This window comes from Triplophysa rosa, linkage group LG7 (assembly GCF_024868665.1).
Source record: "Triplophysa rosa linkage group LG7, Trosa_1v2, whole genome shotgun sequence".
In the NCBI taxonomy this organism is placed as follows: domain Eukaryota; kingdom Metazoa; phylum Chordata; class Actinopteri; order Cypriniformes; family Nemacheilidae; genus Triplophysa; species Triplophysa rosa.
Genome location: NC_079896.1, coordinates 4,475,949 through 4,493,534, shown reverse-complemented (window position 1 = coordinate 4,493,534; position 17,586 = coordinate 4,475,949). Strand labels below are relative to the sequence as shown.

General features: G+C 38.3%; 1 protein-coding gene across 2 annotated transcripts in view; it reads right to left on the bottom strand.

The window, feature by feature from the left end:
- angpt4 (angiopoietin 4) overlaps positions 1 to 11,188 on the bottom strand; it is a 36,076-nt gene extending 24,888 nt beyond the window's left edge. For both annotated transcript variants that reach the window (XM_057338138.1, XM_057338139.1), the window contains exon 1: positions 10,484 to 11,188. In XM_057338138.1, the coding sequence (XP_057194121.1) occupies positions 10,484 to 10,795 (312 nt within the window). In that variant the 5' untranslated portion in view covers positions 10,796 to 11,188. The remainder of the gene's footprint in view (positions 1 to 10,483) is intronic.
- Positions 11,189 to 17,586: the final 6,398 nt, after the last annotated feature.

The window sequence follows — 17,586 nt, the reverse complement described above, 5'->3', positions numbered from 1 at the left end:
TCTCTCTTCCAAAGCGCTTGTGCTCTCGTGGCATCATGCCTTTGCAGAAAAACCACAAGTCGCGTTCTCCAGGATGACGAGATCTCAGCGTTGCCAACTTGGCGACTTTGTCGCTAGATTTGGCGACTTTTCAGACCCCTTAGCGACTTATTTTTCAAAAAGCGACTAGCGACAAATCTAGCTACTTTCTGAATAAGCCTTGGCGACTTGGCGAAACATTCTGCTTAACTTTTACTCCCCGTAAAGCAGCACATTCAGTTTAGACCGCACTGACGTGAGAATGAGATACGCATGTACAAACAAGAACTAATCACTTATTGACCTTGTTTGATCATTTATGATTTAAAATGACTGTATGGACGCATAAACATGAACACAGACGGATTTTAGCTGTTCAACGAAAGTGACTGCTGGTGTGTAGTTTTAAGTGGTCGAGTTCACTCACTATTACACAGTTTTTGTTTTCTGCCAACAGAAAAATAAGTCATTAAGAAACTATTTATTGTGCATTTGGGTGTATTGTTTTAATATAATACTGTATTCGACAGCTCAGAGAGTAGAGAAATGAAACAGACCTGAAGCGCTTAGTTTATCAGATACTACGTGATGACGTCACTGATATGCAAATTAGCGCGTGACGTCACCTGGCGACATTTAGCGACTTTTCGTGCAGGCTTAAGGGCTCAGCATACTACATTCGAAATCGAAAAACGACCGTCTGTGACCTGATTTCGAACAAAATCTGGTCCAAATGACAATTCGTTTCACTAGTTCGCCGCAGCAAACCAAACAGAACTCTCCGGGAAAGTTCGTGTTGGCCGGTAAACACCCTCGAGCCATCATTGGTCCATGGCCATTACGTAATAGGTGGGTGTGTTATGTAGCGCCGCCTGGTCTGTGGGAAATAACGCGTCATTTTATTTGCATACGTCATGTAAACCCCGCCTCCAGAAACAAATGGGTGTTGGATTGTTGGAAAACACTATACTGTCTCTCAATGTTTTCGAGCTTCGTTTTACCCCCAAACGCAGAACGAAAGCGCAATTCGCCTGGACTATGCCGAGCCCTTTAGGTTTCAAATTGTGAATTTATGATCATAAGCCCTTAAAAACGAAATATAATTTTATCAGACAAGTCTGTGTTTTTGCTAAATTGCTTAATAATAAATTACAGAAGGAAGGCCTAAGTAAATAGCTCTTACTCATCTAGAAGCAGCTGTCATTATGTTTTATGAGTATTTCAGTCTTTTTCTGCATGTTTTTGTTTACATATACTATATCATAATTGTACTAAAACGGTAGAAATGCCTTTTACAGTATGACATGTTGTTATTCTATCATGACACCAAGGAAAGTAAATTATTTTGAACTTCTAAAACGTTAGTGCAGTTGTAAGTGTTATTATTGTAGAGACATTGTACCCTTTAAATAATATTTGTAATTCACATTTGATTGTGACACTTATCAGCTGTTCCTTAAATATCAGTTATTTCTGAATAGTTCAAATCCAATATGTGCATCCCCTGTACCTTCATTTTACATTTACAATAAAACACAATATGACATTAACACCTGCTTCTTTTCGTTTTCATTTTAAATAGTTAAGGTAATGTGATTATTTTCATTTTTAATCAAATACAAAACACATTTTATTGTAAAGTATAAGAAGTACTTTGCACAATAGGGAAAAACAATTCAGTCAAAAGTACACAGGCAGTACTCCAAGACTACGTTTAACTAATAAACACATACAGCCAGGCTGTGTATAGTTATGAAACTCTGACTGACCTCAGTCAAAATGATTCGTCTCGAAACTAATAGATTCATCAGACCAAGGATTGCCCATTATGAAATGTAACCAAAACTAGGCTAATAATCCTATTACCACTTAAGTGATATTGGAGGCAGCGGCCAATTTGAGGTGTATTTGCTGCCATCAAGCTGTTCTTGGCGGCGCTAACAGCCCGGTGATCACGGAGAACTCACACATTAAATTCGCGTCGAGGCCAATTTTAAAATGGGCACTAGTATCTTTATAAATCAACTGCAGATTCTTGGTTTCATATTTAAAATCTTCGATACAAAAACACCACAGTGAAAAAGTGGCTTTAGATGTAGGCCTGCAGATAACCCTGTCTCAAGTAGTTGGCAACACCGCTCACCGCTCTCACCCTATCCGCGTCTATGACCACACATGTAAACAGCCCCAGCGCGTTTCTGCAATGAGTGTCAGAGTTTCGCAGCTGCTCCATCCATTCCCCGGCTGTTTTATTGGTTTATTTGCCTCAGGCGCTGCTAACTTGCGAGCAACATACATCCGTTTGGGAGGAGTTAAGCGCTGATATATGTGGTTTTAACAACCAGATGCATTTAGACTTGATCTGGAATGCGTCCCAGACCACCTAATGAAGTGGTGTGAGCGATCGGATTTAAATCCGTCTCGAATGCGTTTCAGAGGGCATTTACACCTGGTCCTTTCTCAATCGGATAGCTATCCGATCAGAGAAAACGCATGAAGTGACCAGGTGTAATTAGGCTCTAAGATAACATTTGATTTATATTTGTCACCGGATCTGGTGTTCGCCATTAGATTCTTTTGTTTCCTAACTCTGGTGCAGCGCTCTGGGCGGAACTGTTGACTACCTGCTCTAGTAGTCTATAGTGTAGATATAATAGGCCTATATGCTGCGTTCGAAATCGCATACTGTGACAGTACGCACTGAATTTGAATAAGTACCTACATATCGGCCGTTAAAACAGTACGTTCTATATAGTATGAGTCTATATAGTATACTGCGTAGGCCATGTTTTGTGGTCATGTGACCCGTATGATCTTTGACCTATGATGTATGAACAACAACCTACACATGAGCGTTGATGAAAACATAATTTAGTCACGAGAAATTCATTTATTGGCACTCGCATTAAAAACGGACGTCCGCCTTAAAGTTTTCCGCTATATTTATTTGATTTACTTTTTAAATTTGACCGTTGCTCAGCTCCTGTGGCATCATGGGATAGATAAGTGTCCATCCGATCCACACTCGCGAATCTCGGCAGAAGTAGTAGACCATCCGGGTATTTCTCGTTTACTATTTTTTGCATACTGTGGTTTCGGACATACTATTCATTACTCATTTTCGCCTACTATATAGTATGGAAGTAGGCGATTTCGGAGGCGGCGATAGTCTTGATTTTAGAATAGTGGTATCACTAGAGTTAGATTAGGGTCTGCACTGTAAGGTGGTAGGGTTGGGAAACAGTGCAGGCTCTAGATTTTTTAAACATCATTATAAAGTATCTAATGGCGAACACTTGTGCCTAAATTAAGTAAATATATTTTCAGCTCGGATAATATTTTCAGAGCAAATATCGATTTACATGTGTCACCTGATCCGGTGTTCGCCATTAGATTAATTTGTTTCCTAACTTTGGTGCAGCGCTCTGAGCAGAACTGTTGACTACCTGCTCTAGTTGAGTATTCTTAGATAAAGTCTTGATTCTAGAAAATGCCCTGTTGGCGGGCAGGTGGTCTTCAGTTCACCTCATGGTCTCACTAAGAGTTAGAAGTAGGGTCTGTACCGTAAGGCGGGTGGGTTGGGATTCGGGAAACAGTGCAGGCCCTATATTTTTTAACATCTTTTATCTATCTAATGCGAACACCCCTATTGCCTAAATTAAATAAAGATTAAATAAATTATTTCATGTGTCATGTTGTTTGTTGAGTTCACAGGCATACTGTTGAATTGTACATCAATGTTTACATGTGCACCAATAATGTGATTATTTCCAGAGTAAGGACTTGTGAGGACAGTGTTTACATGATATGATGAGCATGACATCACTCACGTTTACATGCAATTTTTATTATTCTGATTCTGAATATTTGCATAGAATTGTGTTTTTTTACTTCCATCAAGAAACCTTTTGAACGAAACCTTTTTAAACAAACCACAAACGTCAATGGTCACAAACTCTTTCTTCCTTCCTACACTTTTAATGATTTATTGGCCAAAAATACAATAAACAATAAAATTATAGTTATTTTGTTTATTTCAATAGATATAGACCAAAATGTAGCAGCATGTCTGGTTTATCTTTTTTAAAATCTCACATGTATAATTAAATCTTAGTGATATTAGTTTAACATTTTGAATTAGTTCTACAAGTTCTGGTTGTATTCTGTTTAAGTTTTGTGCAGTATTAAAAAACTGAAACAGAAAGTTCTTCTGCACCAGCCTTGTTTACATCGTCCGAAATGGTCTATATGGTTATCAGGAATTCTTCTGGCCCCGATAATCATGTACACAACTAAAAATAAAGATCTAGCAGGTTGCTGTGAATGTGTTATACAAATCTGTATGCCGTGTTGAGGAAAGTGGTGCTATTCATTTTCTAGACGACTAAATGTTTTATTTCATTTGTTTAATTTAGGAATAAAATGAAAGGATGGAGCCCAGACCTATTCTGAGACTTGGGTGGGCTCCTTTGACTCAGACCTGTAAACAATTATTTACCAAACACCCAGAGCAGGAAATTGAGGAAAAATGACTCGGATCTCCCCAGCAGCCACCTAAATACAGGCAAGTCTCTGCCATACATGACTCTGAATGTTTTAGTCAACATGTATTTGGTTATTTTTTATTACAGAGAATCTCAACAACGTCAGGTTTACTATATAGTGGAAGCATAGCAGCTCATTTGTATTATTGCTTCGACAGCTGGGTTTGTTCAGCAAAGTAGTCGTGACAGCGACGGTGCTGAACGAACTGTAAAGTTCATCGCTATCAGTGAGGTTGTGTTGTCGCTTTGTAGGAGTTCTGGCTCCAGTGGAGATCTCCTAATGTTGACTGATGCTCAACCATGACCACGTCCAGTTCTTCCCTAAACTCGAAGACACTTCCTCAAGAATGATAAACACGGGCGAGATGTTTGTTTAACAACCCGAAGCCTCCTGTGATCAGAGCCAAACTAAATATACACGCACAAAGATGAGCACACACAAATAAAGCCACAGGAGATGCTCGAAACGTACGTATGAGAGACCAGCACAAACACTTCATCCATCGCTCCTGTTGTGCGTATTGTCGTCTGTACTTGTAATCTCAACACGGTGCTGGACGTCTGCAGAGATCCAAAGCATTTACAGTTCAACAACAACAAAAGATGCAATTGTGAACTTTTTTTAAGTTGGTTTTTAAACAAAAAAACGTTACAGATTACAGCATTTAAGTCGGAATTAAACGGAAGTATCGATTGTCTTTAATTTATGATAAATACTTCACCACTGCGTAAAACAATTAGAATTATCATTTTTAATTTCATGACCACTTTAAGATTAGTTTGGCCACTTAATTCTATGTAATGCAAGCGAATGGGGACTGGGGCTGTCAAGCTCCAAAATGACCAAAAAATGACAAACTTTGATTTTTTCCCTTCTGCGGTGTTGAGGAACATCATAAATTATGAGAAAATGGCAGATGAATGATATAAAACCATTCTCCTCTAGCAATTTTATGCGGTCTTTAATAAATCTCTCTTGATGTTTTAAAAACTTCTAATAGACTTTTACAGCAAAATGAAGTAAACATCCAACTAATCGAAACTGATGTCAAATTCTGGCTGGACCAAAAGTTGCGTCATAACCGCCGTGTTTACAACAAGTTTCATCAACATAATCAGATTTTCTAACATCTAGAAACAGATTCGGACAAAAAGTCTCTCTCGTTCTCAGGGTTCCCCAACATATTTGTATGTTTCCCACAAGGCTATGACTTTTATTTTGAGCACAGAGAACATTTTTCACAGGAACATGTGGCGGGGCTGTGCTGAGTGAGCGTTTGATGTGCACGCCTCAGATTCGGCATGTTGATAGCGAGAGCAATCAATGGTCCGGCTTGCGGTCGACTCCCAGAGAAGCCGTACAGTTTACAGGGTCTTTAAAGACAGAGCTGGGACGTTGTAAACAGGCTTAACGTTTTTTCCAACTCTCTCCTCAAGTGATCCTTCGGTCTCTGTCAATTCTCCAAAGAGGAATGAAATGCATAATAGGCAGAAGGAAGAAACTATTAAAAGATACGCAAGGGGCCTGTTAATGTGGTGTTGCATTAGCGGGAACAGCACATATTAAAACCAATCACACGCTGAGACGTTCTTTATTTTCTCTCCATCTTTCATCTCAAAGTGTCTGTTTGACGGTCTGATAATTGAGTTACCTTCGCTCAAGATGTTTTAGAGTTTGTTCTGCTGTAAAAACGTTGTTTGCCCAGCGTCAATATGAGCAATGATTGCAGAATGATGAATGTGCAGCTGTTATGAAATTGCTGGTCTTGTTTCAATTGTGAGATTTGCTGACCGTTTGCATCTTTGTGTTTTGCCAATAATTATTGTAGATGAGGCAAGCATGGGTATTATTGTTGTTTGCTTTAATGCACTATTTTCTTTAAACTCCAGACCCTAAGAATTAAACTTCAGCGCATAACTCATCCTGCACTGTTTGTGCTGCTGACATGAATGATATCTCACATCATGAGAGATGTGCTGCATTGCTTTAACATTTTTTTTGTGGTGAGCTGAACAAAAATCCCAAAATCTTCCCATAAAACCAAACCCTAGGGACCAGAATATAACTCGGATTTGGGGGTGGTTTATTTTAAGACACCCGCCTAGCAACCATCCAGTTCACCCTAGCAACCATCCAGATCACCCTACCTACACTGCCCTAGAAACCACCCACAACATTCTAGCATGTCTAAGGGGCCGTTAACATTTCGTGTTTAAAATAGAAATTTTATACGCCTCGGATTTGCTTTATTTCCCACCATAAACCCGAAAGTAACGTCTGGATTTAGTAACATTAAAACATTAATATTAGTCATGATTTAGTAGCATTAAAACACATACACAACACTACTATACTTCTGAAACCTCTTATTTTGTTATTTTTATTATTTACCATAAATCACTATTATTAGTCACCCTTTATGTTTGTCACTGGGATTTGCAAATATCTAACCAATAAAAATGATCAAAAAGTGCTTGTCAACTTTGACAACACAGCGCAAAGTACAGCGTTTATTCCATTTCCTGAAAAACTGTGAATTTGGACATCCAAGATTTTAGAAGAACAGCAGCGATATTAATTAATATTAGCGCCGTTCCCAAAATTATTTTGGGGTTAAGGTGGGAAATATCCTAAATCCGAAGTGTTTTGAATGCAGCATTACTCCATCTTCGCTGAGCTTTTCTTTGTTCTCCCAAAAAGTGAAACTGATTGGTTGGTTCTTGTCACATGACCTGCGGTGCGCTTGCGGCATTCAGAAAAGTTGAATATTTTCAACTCGCTGCACCGCCAATGCGCCTTTGAAAAAAGAGTGCGCCGCTCTCTATTTGAGCGTGCTTACCACGCATCTACAATTTAAAGAACGATCCCTAAAAAATGTGAAAGTAATAGTTCAATAGAAACATAACTAGTGTTGAGAGTTTTGGAAATTGGTGAATGTTTTTTCCCTCAACTTTGCATATTAACATTTGCTTCTTTTCCTCATTTCCTATTTTGTTCAGAGCATTAGCGTGTAAGGTAGCGATGACTCTTTATAGTTTTTTTTTTTTTTTTTGCATCCAGTAAAATGGTCCTGCTCAAAGGGGTCTGGGGCTTTGCCATATCTCAAGCCATTCTTAATGGAACATACAATCGCTAATCCCCTGGCCTTTGAAGAACTTTTCCAAAGGGATCTTTGGTTCACGGCCATTAGACAAAAAATAAGCAAAGACTTCAAATGACTCCTCATGTACTCCACATACATCTACACTCCACCCCCCTCGCTTGTTAATGGAGTCGGTGCCTCTCAGTGCTTGTGAATGCAGTTATCAGGTAAAGGGTGAGCTGCGGGAGCAGAGTAAGAGAGCGTGTCCGTTTAGTTACAGTCATTTACCAGTAAACCAAACACTCCTCCTCCATAAACACTCCAGCCAATTATACAGCCGAAACAGCACATGCACCAGACCCTCAAATGCCTTTCATGAGCTTACTGAATACCAACAATTCCACTCAACGTTGTCAGTTTACATCACTCTCGTGTGAATGTTAAAGGGGTAGTTTACAGAAAAATAAAAATGGTGTCATCATTTTTTCACACTCATGTTGTTCAAAATGACTCTTTGTTATGTGAAACACAAAAGAAGATATTTTGAGAAATGTCTCAGTTTTTTGCTGTCAATGTTGTTTGATTACCAACGTTGTTTAAAATATCTTCTTTTGTGTTCTGCAGGAGAAAGAAAGTCACACAGGTTTGGAATGACACGAGGGTGAGTAAATGATGAATAAATTGTTATTTTTGGCTGATCTATTCCTTTAACATTTTAACAGGTTTTAATAATAAAATTCAATATTGTTAATTAATGTGATCTCACACTTTTGGCTTCTACTGTATGGGAATGGTCAACTCAGAAAGCAAATTTGGTTTGGTTTTGTGCAATTTATATTTGCACATATCAATACCTTTCCTGGCTCGAATGCAACGAGAGCAACAAGTGTTTACAATTAAACTGACTCTTATCACAATCTGACCTCCTCTTTAACCGAGTCAAGGGTCGAGTCTCTTTCCTGTGGAGGTGCAAGTCGAACCCCTTTGTGCCGTATTGATTGTCAACTTGGGTGGTGAGCTGAACACACAGAGACGCAGAACATGCGCACACATGGCAAAGTTTCTCTACATCACAGCACTTCATCAATTCATTAGCTCAATTAACGTCGCAAAGAAAAATTCCCTTGAAGTGTCAATCAAGATGTGCATTCTTCATTTGAATGGAGTAATGCAATGCTCGGCAGTCGTTTGTGTAGATCAAATGCTGCACTTGGCTTCTGTTCCAGTGCAGTTTTGAGTTACTGCCGAATCTCTTTTTTCCTATCTAAAAAGCTCTTACAGGCTCACTTTGATGTTTAAAAGTTGGCGCAATCTCTGTAATTATTTGATACTTTTGTATTGAACAAAAAGCTGATTTCTTGGAAATTTTCCATTCAACAGGTTGAATTTTTGGAAGCAATTCAGTATTAAGTCTATTGTGGGTAAGAATTGAATGTAGAACGGTGAAAATTCACTCATCAATTATGAGCGCTGTCTTTTTAAAGCTGCAATCCGTGACTTATTTTTGGATAAAAGTAAACAAAAATCTGATACTGAGATATTGTGTGGTGTCTCCATACCTCGATTCACAACGGTAAGCTTATATTGATTTATAATTTCATCTGTCAGGTACGATTTTGTGGGAAATGTCAGTTTAATGTCTTTTGACTTCAACCCATTTATAACACAATACATAAAGTTACCTGCAATTTTATGTTTCAAACAAAGACAGAGATGCAAAAGATGCAGTTTAAACAATAAAACATATGTCCCTCTCCTTTGCTTCTTTCTCTGCCTTTTACCGGTACACTATGTCTGTATAACTGTATGGTAGCACATATTTAAGCATATGAGGACGGACGACTTCATTGTTTTCCTCATCTGTAAGTTGTAATTGTAGTGCAAGAAAATGAAAAGCAAATCATGTGCATTGGGTGTGTAATCTGTTCACTATCCCATAGCATTTTTGTGCTGCCCCAGAGAATGATGGGAAATGTAGTTCATGCATCAGATGCCTTACCACCCATGTAAAGGGCACTAAATACACTTTATTTAAAGTGCTAGTTCACCCAAAAATGAACATTCTGGCATCGTACTCACCCTTCGTTTAAACCTGTTTGACAATCTTTCTTCCGCAGAACACAAAAGTAGATATTTTGAAGAATGTTGTTAACTGGCACCCATTCACTTGCATTGGTTTTGTGTCTATACAATAGAAGTGAATGGGTGCCGGCGCTGTTCTGTTGCCAACTTTCTTCAAATTATCTTCTTTTGTGTTCTGCAGAAGAAAGAAAGTTATACAGGTCTGAAATGATAAGAGGGTGAGTAAACGATGACAGAATTGTCATTTTTGGGTGAACTATCACTTTAAATACACTTCCATAACGAAGTGCTCTATTGTCAAACATTCATTTTATACCAAATATATAGTTTTTTGTATTCTGGTCATGGTATCTCAGCACAGTTGAGAACACTTGGATCTTAAGTTTCTTGAGAAGTACAAAATTAGCATGTAAAAGTAGCGCACTTAAAGTATATTTACCTATAGTGCTTTTTTCCCCTAGGAAAACTGTCTGAGTACTTCTTGGCAAGCTTTATTCAGTCACACACAAAATGTGTACAAATCATCCAACATTAACAATTAACACTTCATTATGACCGTGTCATTTAGCTACCGCTGTGATTGTTTATTTAAAATGGGCCCAACTTTTAACGTCAAGGCTTAAAGATAACCCAGAGTTTGATTTTAACATTGTGTTGGTGTTCATGTGCATGCTTAACACGTCATTACATTCCCTCTTACTTCAAAGCAGATGGATGTTAAGCATTACCTGTATCCCATTATGATGTCATTCTCACCTTCTGCAGCCACTGCGTGTTATTTTCCATGGCCATCTCCAGATGCTGCAGCTTCTGAGCAGACCACTCGCTCTCGCCCGGCGGGGCGTCCCTCTGCACCACGTTGCTCCCGGCGATGTGGTCCCCTCCGCCCTGACAGCCCTCCATCTCCGGCAGGATGAAGGTGTAGCTGCATTGGCCGTTCTGCACGCGATGAAGCTTTCTCCGCCTCTCGCTACCTCCGCGCCTCTGACCGCCACCGTTTCCGGAAGTCACCAGCCCGGCGGTCGCCAGCAGCAGCGCCAAGTGCCAGCCACTTCTGGCGAGCCTCATGACCGTCGGAACAAAGTGCACCGATTTGAAACAAAAAACACCTGCAGTAATGCGAAATTCAAGCTCTTTTAATGGTAAAACACATGGTGACGTTGGATAAACATTATTTCCTCTTCCTTCACAGGTTGCGTTCTTCACTGAATTGAATCTGATTCGGAAGTTCTGGCAGTCCACAACAAACTCTTGCTTCTTCTGCACACTCCCCTGAGCTGTTTTAAAAACCAAGAAGCACAGCTGAACCTTAAGTAACCACGCCGCACTCTCGCAGATAGATAAGAGAGGAATGAAAGAATAGGAGGAGAAACAGAGACGGCCCGTCTCAATAAGTCCCCCAATCTGCAGGCTCTTAACACGAGAGAAAAGTAAACAGAGCAGGAGGACGTCTCTTCCTATCCCGGAGCGGTAAGTGAAATGACCGGAGTGAGAGAGTTCTGCCTTCTTATCTGGGAGCGAGGGAACGTTTGGGGGTGTGGGGGGTGGAGGGGCCGAGGGAGGTCTATTAACACACGTTCTGTCTCTCATCTCTTCTGAAGCTTTTCCTCACTCCTCTGGCCTCAGTTGTTTTCTCTGTACTCCTTGCTGTTTTAAAGCAAGACACAGAAAATGCTTTTTAAAGTATTAATGGTGAGATAAAATATTTCGTGTTATTACTCTTACTTGGGATAAGTTTCCAAGTTTTTTGGCTTGGAAACCACTAAAAACAGCCTAGCAAACCACTTAGGAATGACATAGCAACCATCCTGACCACTCTAGCAACCGCATAGAATTGCCATGGCACACCAGATGCTTTTCGCCTATGCTTTAAACGTTTTATTGAGTCAAGATCCAGGTAAATGTTTTTTCCAACACAATTCAATTCATTTTACTATCACTCAAATTGAATGGAATGTTGATCCCCTCATCAAAAGATAAACAATATTAATATCAGATATAAATAAATAATACAATTCTATTTAATATATGCTTTTTTCTGGATATAAATATAAAACCCATAATCCCTGATAGACTGTAATTTGCCTTTTTTAACTACATAATTGTGTTAAATAAACACCATAATCAAGTTTAGTGTTCTCCATACCATGCACATCATATTTTGATGGTTTAATCAAATCTGATGGACTTTAAAGCAAATTTTGTGCAAATATGGCACCAGGACAACACTTTTGGCCACTACTGTTAATATCAAAGTATTGCTGAAATAGCTTTGAAGACGAGTGATGTGCTTTTAACGTTCAAAGGTTAACAATTTTCCCAAAATGTGTGACAGCAAGTTTATCATCAATCCTTAACAATAACATATGATGTAATTGTACATATTTGAAGATGGCATTCTGATCCAGTAATGGCGCAAATGCAATTCCAAGTGGCAGTAAATCCTCACCTTCATTTTTCGATGCAATTAAATGCTTTTCGAAGGATTATTTCACATTGATGCTAGTCTTCTTTTCATGAGACTTTCTAATGCACTATGCCTCTTACCCACTTGTTTATTTTTTACATAATTCTTATTTTGGTTCCGTTTGTGGCGAGGCTGCGCTCTTGGGGATAGGGGTCAAACCAAGTGACTTTTTGCCCCGGCTGAAATCATTCTCATGGGAAACATGGAAGAGAGAGAGAGGAGGGCCCATGCCAGAATGCTCCTCACGATGGCTGAAAGTTTAGGGCCGTTTTGTAAAGGTGAAACATTACACGTAGCTTTTCACCTTTCCTGTGGGAATACTATAGCTGGATTGATCTTTAGTTTGTTTTTACACATAGCTGTCCTTCACTCAAGGGTAGATGTGTTTTATTGAGTCTCCGGCTCGGTTTTATGTGAGGTGCTTGGCAGGATTGACGTCGCTCTTTTATGGTAAAGGTTAGGATTTTGGCACCATTTCCAGAGTCGGACAGAATAGCATTTATGTAATCGTGACCCTTTGATATTGTAGAAGTTTAATAATGTGATGTAGCATAAATTTCCAGAAGTATTCTGCAGTTTCATGCTGTATTCTGTTTTTATTAACTATTTTTTGTTTCCTTTTTAATATCTTCTATATATTTTAAATATTTTTATTTGTGAGAATATTGCAATCCATAAGCATTTCTCTATCGCATAACATAAAATTGCAGGTTACATTATCTTATCTTTATGTGTGTCGATGTCAAATTAATTGTCCCGGACAGCTCAATTATAAATTATTTTTATAAATTAAATATTAAATACAAACCCGATTCCAAAAAAGTTGGGACACTGTACAAATTGTGAATAAAAAAGGAATGCAATAATTTACGAATCTCATAAACTTATATTTTATTCACAATAGAATATAGATAACATATCAAATGTTGAAAGTGAGACATTTTGAAATGTCATGCCAAATATTGGCTCATTTTGGATTTCATGAGAGCTACACATTCCAAAAAAGTTGGGACAGGTAGCAATAAGAGGCCGGAAAAGTTAAATGTACATATAAGGAACAGCTGGAGGACCAATTTGCAACTTATTAGGTCAATTGGCAACATGATTGGGTATAAAAAGAGCCTCTCAGAGTGGCAGTGTCTCTCAGAAGTCAAGATGGGCAGAGGATCACCAATTCCCCCAATGCTGCGGCGAAAAATAGTGGAGCAATATCAGAAAGGAGTTTCTCAGAGAAAAATTGCAAAGAGTTTGAAGTTATCATCATCTACAGTGCATAATATCATCCAAAGATTCAGAGAATCTGGAACAATCTCTGTGCGTAAGGGTCAAGGCCGGAAAACCATACTGGATGCCCGTGATCTTCGGGCCCTTAGACGGCACTGCATCACATACAGGAATGCTACTGTAATGGAAATCACAACATGGGCTCAGGAATACTTCCAGAAAACATTGTCGGTGAACACAATCCACCGTGCCATTCGCCGTTGCCGGCTAAAACTCTATAGGTCAAAAAAGAAGCCATATCTAAACATGATCCAGAAGCGCAGGCGTTTTCTCTGGGCCAAGGCTCATTTAAAATGGACTGTGGCAAAGTGGAAAACTGTTCTGTGGTCAGACGAATCAAAATTTGAAGTTCTTTTTGGAAAACTGGGACGCCATGTCATCCGGACTAAAGAGGACAAGGACAACCCAAGTTGTTATCAGCGCTCTGTTCAGAAGCCTGCATCTCTGATGGTATGGGGTTGCATGAGTGCGTGTGGCATGGGCAGCTTACACATCTGGAAAGGCACCATCAATGCTGAAAGGTATATCCAAGTTCTAGAACAACATATGCTCCCATCCAGACGTCGTCTCTTTCAGGGAAGACCTTGCATTTTCCAACATGACAATGCCAGACCACATACTGCATCAATTACAACATCATGGCTGCGTAGAAGAAGGATCCGGGTACTGAAATGGCCAGCCTGCAGTCCAGATCTTTCACCCATAGAAAACATTTGGCGCATCATAAAGAGGAAGGTGCGACAAAGAAGACCTAAGACAGTCGAGCAACTAGAAGCCTGTATTAGACAAGAATGGGACAACATTCCTATTCCTAAACTTGAGCAACTTGTCTCCTCAGACCCCAGACGTTTGCAGACTGTTATAAAAAGAAGAGGGGATGCCACACAGTGGTAAACATGGCCTTGTCCCAACTTTTTTGAGATGTGTTGATGCCATGAAATTTAAAATCAACTTATTTTTCCCTTAAAGTGATACATTTTCTCAGTTTAAACATTTGATATGTCATCTATGTTGTATTCTAAATAAAATATTGAAATTTGAAACTTCCACATCATTGCATTCTGTTTTTATTCACAATTTGTACAGTGTCCCAACTTTTTTGGAATCGGGTTGTATATAAAAAATATAAATTATGAGCTTAATTATTATTATAACCTTACCATTGTGAATCATAGTAACATATAGGGGGAGCACATTTTTCATGTTAATGGTTATTAACCAAAAACGTATCTAAACATTAATTTAATATTTAATTTTAAAATAATAATAAAAAGGTTATCGTGCATCAGAAATCATATTTTTCCTATTGTCTGTGAACTGAATCAGGCCAGTAAACCCAATCAAGACTGTTGGGCTGTATCTCGACAAGATTTACTTCCTAATGACGATCAATTCTTTATTTTAATCGACAGAAAGAGTCTAATTGAGTCCAGAAATGACCTGGGCGAGAATAACCGTCCCCTGTCAAAAATCATCTACCCTGAAAATTCACTCAAGGGCATCTTTCTGGACAGTTCCGCCTTATTCACTTTATGGAGGCCCTGTCATCACTCAAACTGTGGGATTTAATTGGATTAATTGTGTAAATTGGTTGTGATTTATGGAGCAGTAAGAGTACAGTAAACCAAATCATAGTGACATTATAATAGGGAAATAAACCTACCAAGTGTTTCACACCAAAATATACATGAATGAATACTATAAGACAAGAACACCATGTGTGAGAGCTCAAATGTGATTTGACAGGTGTTGACCGAGGCATGTGATTGGTTGATGTCTGCTGACCGAGGACCTCCTGTCCTGTAGCATTACTTATTGTATGGAAGCTGTCATTATCAATGTATCTCTGACACTTCTCCACGTTCCACCTAAAACCTATAGCTTATAGTTTTCTCTAGCATTCAGGGGCATCCTGTAGTTAGACTCTTAAAGGGATAGTTCACCCCCCAAAAAATGTTGTCATCATTTATTCACCCTCTTGTCATTCAAATCCTTACTCTTTCTTCTGAAACACAAAAGAAGATATTTTGAGAAAAGTCTTAGTGGTTTTGTGTCCATTCAGTGGAAGTCAATGGGGACCAATGTTGTTTGGTTACCAACGTTCTTCAAAATATCTTCTTTTGCGTTCTGTAGAAGAAAGAAAGTCATACAGGTTTGAAATGAAATGAGGTTGACTCAATGATTTTTTGGGTGAACTATCCCTTTAAAAATGTATGATGTCATTGAATTAAATAACAAAATATGAACCCAGTGGCTTCTGCAAACAAATGATGCTGGAGCTGTTCTCAGATGTAACTTGACTTTTTTAAATGACTTTCAACGAACTGGTGTCAATGTCATTTTTTATATTAGCTTACATTAAGCACAAATAACCATAGCAGAATTACTTATTAAATAGTAACAGATTTAATGACTGTAAACATGACACGCATATCAACCATAAATGATAAAAATAATAGCATATAAATGATAAATCAGAATAATCAGTATGAAACAACAGTAAAATATTTTTTGTGTGTTTGAGCATTCAGGACTATTATTAAGGACTTAAATGAACAAAATAACATAAAAACATAACATTTATAACAGCATTAAAGCTTAAGTCTTAAAGAAATTGACATTAAACCATTAACCACAAGTACTATAAGGTTCATTATGGCAATACAACTCATAAAATACCATGGTATAAGTTGGTTGTATAATTTGGGAAGCCGGATAGACAGTCTTGTAGCCACTAATAAGTTTAAACAAACAGTGCTCGATTAAATTTTTTGTGCAAATGATGGGTTTTGCATATATCACACGGAACCACAATCGGAGAGTTATCCAATACTACATTATATATTTTAAAGCACAACAACAAAACACAACAAAAGAATTCACTGGAGAACATTACGTAATTGCAGACTATATAGACGAGACTTGACAATGAACAAAGGAACAGGGAGAGTATATACATACAGTCTCTGTGATGAGGGTATTGCTTGAGGTTGATGGGAGACGAGGAAAAGGTGAGGGAGCGTGGAGCATGATGGGAGGTGTAGTCCATAGGGTAAAAGCAGGAGAAACAGGCAGGGGAACGCTAGGACGTAGACTGGACCGTGACACTAAGAGATTCTTTAGTGCCTCTGTCAGTTCCATGTCTTCACAACTGGGGGTCTTGAAGTGCCACAAAGAATTATTCCTGTTAGCTTTGCTGAATCCTGTAAGTTGGAAAAATATTAAACATGTAGTGAGTAATTGAGAGTACAATAAAAGCCTCATTGAGATTCAGTCAACCCCATTTTATGCCCAACCTGTATGACACAAGACACCAAATGATGTCATTCATTATCATTTTATCATTCTTACCATTCAATTGGTGGTTATACAGTCAACATTCCCAAACATCTACTTATCATAGAAGAATGAAAGTCATACAGTTTGGAACACTAATAAAATAAAAAACACTGTTAACTTATAAAACTTACATTGAATAGACAGAAGTGAAACCCGCTATTTTTGCTAAATGAGGATGGTAAAATAAGCAGTGCAGCATTTTTTTCCAGATCTACAATACCACTGTAAACAAAAATAAAGCATAAGTTATTGGCACATACTTTGATAAAAAGTAAGAGATCTGTAAAGGATAATGTACAGTCAACAAGTATAATAATAATAATAATAACTCAATAATAATAATAATAAATCAGCAATTATACTTATAATTATTATAATATATTAAAATTTCCTTACATTTGCTAAGCTGGGGTGCGTGCACATGCGCACTATTCAAAAAACAGCGCTTGTATTTTCTTAACAAACTAAAAGATGTAAAATTACATTTGTTTGTATTTCGAATGATGGATATGGAATGCACTGCATGTTGCTTGCTTAGTTTGCTCAAAGGCATGAGGCTTGTAAGTCTACATGTCATAATAAAAAGGAACTATGCTTCTAACCACAGCTCTAGACCTGTAGTTCCAACCACGCAACTTTGCGATGCTGTTTGCGATTGATCGTTGGAACGATGGTTTCGGGAAACACTTAAATCGTTGAACTATGCTGGAACGATGGAACTTGCGACCATAGTTGCCTAACGATGCTTTTGGGTTCATTTTAAATAAAT